This window comes from Mesitornis unicolor, unplaced genomic scaffold, assembly GCF_000695765.1.
Source record: "Mesitornis unicolor isolate BGI_N332 unplaced genomic scaffold, ASM69576v1 scaffold29269, whole genome shotgun sequence".
NCBI classification, from domain to species: Eukaryota; Metazoa; Chordata; class Aves; order Mesitornithiformes; family Mesitornithidae; genus Mesitornis; species Mesitornis unicolor.
This window is the reverse complement of record NW_010207009.1, coordinates 1,749-7,293: the sequence shown is the minus strand read 5'-3', so window position 1 is coordinate 7,293 and position 5,545 is coordinate 1,749. Positions and strand designations below refer to the sequence as shown.

Below are 5,545 nucleotides of genomic sequence, written 5' to 3'. Positions count from 1 at the left end.
ACTACTACCCCCCGCTGCTTCGCTCTGCCACTGTCCGCAAGTTCATGGTGGGCTATGAGATGCTGGCACAGGCACAGCGGGACGTCACCCCAGAGCAGGTGAGCACAGCTTGGGGGGATTGTGGGGAGTGAGGGCCCCCTGTGCCAGGAGAACAATGCCCAGGACTGCCTCCTGGCTGCCCCTTGTGCTGTGCCCCACAGGCTGCCGAGCGCCTGAGAAGCCTCCCTGAGGTGCACTACAAGCAGAAAGCCAAGGAGATGTCGTAATGGGGACCAGCGGAGCCAGCCCAGAGCTGTGCTTGGTGAGGCTGGGGAGAGGAGTCAGCTGGGGGTGGTGAGAGCTGAGGCCTGGGAACTCATGTCACTTGTGAGCCCTCTGATCTCCCAGCTTCTGAGCCTTGTTGTGGCTGAGCCTAGTTTTGGGGGCTGGTTTCACCTGTTCAGGTACCTCAATCCTAATCCTATGGCATCCTTGTGCAGGTAGTGCTGTTTCTTCCATGTTCTTCCCCATCCCAGGCTGTGTCTTCCACCTTCACAGCGTGTTCCTACCACACCTACCCTGGAGGGCTTACCTTCCTTACCAGTCTGGTCTTACTGGTGAGACTGGGAGTGCTGCCTGCCCTGTGAAGGGACACAGGCCCCCTGGCCAATAAAACCTGCAAGCAAAGTGCCTCTGCCTGTGCCCTCATGGCTCTTGGCCCTGGGTGGGAGGTTTGGGGTCTCTGGTGGGGACCTGCAACTGCTGGGGGGTGGGATAACACCAGGAGCTGCAAGGGGATGTGCTGGCAGCCCCATGCTCCTTGCTGCTGTCTCTGCTTTGCCTCCTCTTCCTCCCTGGGGGGAGCTCTGAGCCCATCTCTGAGTGCTGCAAGCTCTGAGAGGAATGGGAAGTAGGGAGGAATTGATGCTGCTCAAGGCTTAGCCAGCTCCTGGGAGAGGGCTGAGGCCTGGAAAACTCGCTGCATGGAGGATGCTCAGCCTGGGACCTGCTTCTTTTCTTCCTCTCTGCTTGGGCAGCTGGGATGCAGCCTTCATCCTGCCTGCTGATAGTACTGGGGCTGTAGGGGTGCAGCAAGGGGCTATTGCTGCCCTGGGGGCTGCCAGGGGGTCCAGCTTAACTCATGGTGCTGCTGCCTCCTTTCCCCTTCCCTCTGTCCAGCCATAGGGTGGGTCAGCAGCTGCCCAGTCCCTGGCTGTGGGGGGATGCTCAGTGCCATCTGCTGTCACGTCTTTGCATAAGTAGTTTTTATTTGTCACTGAAGAGCCATTCTCATAACTACTTTATGAGGCCCCTATCCTTGTCAAGTCCGTGTATGGGCTCCTGAGGGCTAGAAATATCTTGTGAGGAGAGAAACACTTTCCTCCTGCCTAGAAGATGACAGCTGTGCCCCTCCTGCCCCATCTGTGCATTGCTTCCCCATCCCTACCCATGGGGCTGGGGCAGGGAGAAAGGTCCAGCCAGCGTGAGGCTCAGACCCAGGCTGAATGTGGCCCTCCTGCATGCTGGCCCCATCCTGCTTCCCCCATTGCCCCATCCCAGAGCCCACAAGCCATCCCACCACATAGCCTCAGGGCTCCCCAGCTGCCCAAGGGTTTTGGGGAGGGAGCGGTGAGTTTTGGGGTGACCCTTGAGCTTGGAGCCATCATGGTACACAGCATCCCCCCCACATGTCATGGTGGGTGCCCAGATCAGAGTCTAGTTTCTTGCAAACTGATTTTTTTTCCCTCTTGGGACAAGCAGAGCCCACTTGAGCTCTGCGGCCATCCCCATCGCAGCCCCCATCCCTTCCCATCGCAACAAGTGCCTTCGCACCAACCTCCAAACTTCCCCGCTCCTCCCCAGGGCCTTGGAAAAGCGGCAACGAATTGGCTTAAATGTGGGACTCCAGATTGGGGTAATTAGCCGCTGAACCAGTTGTAACGAAGCTAGTCATCTCCCTGCACGCGCAGTTAGCTCTGATTTAATAGCCCACCGGCTCCCAGCCTGGGCTGCAGCGCCTCGGCCCAGGGCCGTAAATGGAACTCGCAGTAAGTCAAGCGGTATTAAACTTTACAGTCACCGTCTTTTAAAAACGAGACTCTCTCTCGCTAATAAATCAGAGCAAGTGGGATTGTAAATATCGAGGCAGGATCCATATTGCTTAATTAAACAGCGCCTAATGAACAGCCTGTTTGTTGTACTGTGATTTAGGATGGAGGCTGGGGAGGTGGTGTGTGCTGAGGAGCGCTGGTACCCATGCTGGGATGCCCTCCCTGACAGATAGCGGTTGCTAGAGTTTACCTGCTGCTAAAATAGCTCAGAGATGGTTTGAGAGTTCTTATTTTTTTATTTTTAATAAAAATTAAATTTTCAGCCCCCGAAAAGCATCTGAAACATTCAGGGTGGAAGTCAGCAGCAGGTGGAGGAGGAGCGGGGGGTGAAGCTGTGTGTGAGAACTGGACCCTGGCTATGCTGAGCCCCCACTTCCTCATGACAGATCCACCTTCTCTTACCCCGATGTTTTTGGCTTGTATGAGGGGGTGTGAAAGGCTGGAAGGGAGCAATAAGGTTTTCCTGTGGCATGGGGAGGCATCAGGCTGTTGTGAACAGAGCTGCTGGGGATGAAAGAGGCATTGCAATTCATCTCTGCTGTGCTGTAAAGCCCTGAAGCCTTTTATATTTTGGTAGTTACAGTCCAGCTGTAATCAAAAAGTGATTTATAGCAGGGAGATTAAAAACAGCTAGCTGAGTGCGGGATGGTGGAGTGGAGGGGCTGCGGGACACCCAGCTGTTGCTCCTGACATGGGAGCTTCAAGGGGAAACTGAGACTTGTTGGGATTCCATGTAACGGATGGGTCTTGATGCCATTTCACTTCTGCAGGGGAGCTCATCCTGGGAAAAGTGTCTCTGTGATGGGGTCATCCTTGTCCTGAGCCTCTGTCAAAGCAGGGCAAATACATTCTCTGCAATCCCTACCCTGAGCTGCTCTGGAAGGACAAGCGGGGCAGGTGATAGGGGAGCAAGGGGAGCTGAGATGAAGCTCAAGCATGGAATTAATGGATTAAAAGTCCATCGAGGTCCCATGAAGACATTTGCTCCCTCTGTGAAGTGTTTAATATGGCTGTGAGGGATTAGGAAAGAGCCGCGGTGCTTCTGCACCAGACCAGCACATCCTGCGCTCTGCAAGGAGCAAGGGATAAGCCCAGCAGGGGATGTGGAGATGTAGAGATGCTTGAGAGGAGATGGTCAGTAATTTAGTCTCATTTCCATCCTGTTTTCTGATGCCACAGAAACAAATGGGTCAGGCTACCAAGCAGCGTGGTTTTCCCAGAGCTGCTGAGCCTTTGGCTCAACTGAGACAAACCAGTGTGCTTGCCCAGGCAGTGCCTGTCTCCATCATCACACCTGTCCTGCACATTTGGGAGACCCAGAGCATCCCCACGTCTAACACTGACTCTTGCAGCCACAGGTAAGTCCTGGGATGCTATTCTGGGATGCCCTTTGGTGCAAGCACTCAATGATGGATGGTGACTGCTGAAGGCATGTCCATCACCTTTGAATACATGTCTATGTCCTAGGCCAAAGGCTCCAGAGCTGCAGATCCCGAATCCCAAACCCTGCCCACCCCTCTTCCACTCCTCCTTGCTTTTCAATGCAGGTGAGACAATAAATATTGAGCAAAGGAAGTTAATCTGCAACCAGAGTGTTTTAATCAGAAAAAAAGGTATTAGTGCAGGCCTGCTGGCTCCTGCAAAACTGCAGTTTTACTGTCCCTCCTGGTACTGGGTTTATGGCCGTCATTTAATTCCAGTTTTACTGTTGTTTTTGCCCTTATCGTTGAGTTTCTCCTTGCCTGCTGCTGTCTGTGACTGAATGGGGCTTTTAGGAATGTAATAAGGAAGAAATTAGTAAATTTTTAGAGAGGAAGAAGGGAGGGAGGAAGGAAGGGAGAGAGGGCAACAGGGAGTGAGGGTATGGTATTTCTCTCCTGTTGATCTAAAAGATACCATCAGGCACTTAATATGAAAACAATTAGAAATTTTAAGCAGATGCTAAACACCCTGGTGCCCTGCAGCAGGCGGTTCCATGCTGTGGCGAGATCTATGCCAGGAGAATGAAAAACAAAACCCAATCTGTTTTTAGCTCTTGGCTTAGACGGACACACAGGAACATGGGAGCAACCTCCAAGGCAGCACAGAGCACCCAGCTTGGCCTGGGCTGTCTGGAGCATCTCCCCTGGGCTCTGCAGCTGCCTTGGCAGAGACTGTCCAAAGAGCTGAGGGCATCCGGAAACAATTTTGGAGGTGATTTGCCCATACTTCAGCTAGCTGGTGTTTTTCCCTCTGCTGATGGCCACTGAGACCTCTCTGCAATGTAATTTCAGAGGTGAGAGGGCTGCTGGCCTCAGATGGACCCAATGGGATATCTGGATGCTACCTATCAGAAACAGAACCACGGGCTCTGCATAGGCTTTAGAATGGGAGCCCCACAAGGGGAATTTAATTTGTTAATCATCTGAAACCTGCAGGTAATTAAATACTGTCACACTGCAGCATCCTTGCAGTCATTAAGCATTGGATTCCCCCAGCTCCCCCCCAAATTTCCTGCATACCTGGGGTTGAGGAGGTACCTTGGGGCTCACCACTCAGTAATGGGAACCTGCCACTGCATGTGGTTTTGAGCCGATCTCATCCTGGGGTTGGGGGCCTCCATTTAGAGCAAGAGGAACCCCAGGAGGGTCCAGATTTTCCACTTTAAACACAACGAACTGGAGAGGGAGGGGAGCGGGTGTGGATGGAGGGGAGCAAGGAGCTGGTCTAAGCTAGGGGTAGCCAACATGCTTGACCTCAAAAATGGGGTTATCCACCAGTGAGGAAGGTGCTAGGAGAAGGCAGGACTTAGGATTGGTGTGAAACCTAGCATGGCAGAGATAGGGCACCCCTGCTGCCTGAGCCAGCTGTGAGAGCTCACAAACATCTGTGCCTGCCCCGTGGCCACTAAGAAGGAGGGATCCCCCTCATCATGATCTTCCAGAGAAGGAAGCTGTAAATTATGGCTAATTATGTTCAGTGATGCTGAGGAGTCAGTAACAAAGCCCTGGGAACAGGGAGACATCACAACACCAGGAGGGATCTGGGATGGAAAGTCACCCCCACTGGGGTTTGTGAAGTGACTCCTGGCAGAGGCAGAGCACTTGGGAGAGCTGAGGAGGTGGAGAGATTCTAATTAGATGCTAATGAGAAAGTAATTAGTAGCTGTCCAGCCTGCCCAGTGCCCTCAAGCTCCCTTCCACAGCTCCCAGCAAAACCAATTGCTTGAGTGCACCCAGGGTGGTTTGAATGCCACAGGGTATGGCTGGAGCTGGGCTGAGCCAGCTGCTGCTCCCCAGGCATGCTGCCATGCTCGAGGGCAATAAAACATCTTCATAAGTTACCCCCGCGAAACAGATAAAAGCCAAAAGTGCATTTGCAGCGTGTTTGCTTTTGGTGTTTAATCTCTCGCTTATTTTGTATGCAATTGTCTATAAGTCATGCAGCTCATCTGCTTCCTCCCAGTTACATGCTTA

The 5,545-nt window shown here is 52.9% G+C and overlaps 1 protein-coding gene across 1 annotated transcript in view; it reads left to right on the top strand.

Moving 5' to 3' along the window:
• Window positions 1-266, top strand: part of GALT (galactose-1-phosphate uridylyltransferase) — a 2,594-nt gene extending 2,328 nt beyond the window's left edge. Inside the window, exons 8-9 of the mRNA XM_010191993.1 lie at window positions 1-98; window positions 201-266. The exon at window positions 1-98 is cut by the window's left edge and continues 48 nt beyond it. Of these exons, the coding sequence (XP_010190295.1) occupies window positions 1-98; window positions 201-266 (164 nt within the window). The remainder of the gene's footprint in view (window positions 99-200) is intronic.
• Window positions 267-5,545: the final 5,279 nt, after the last annotated feature.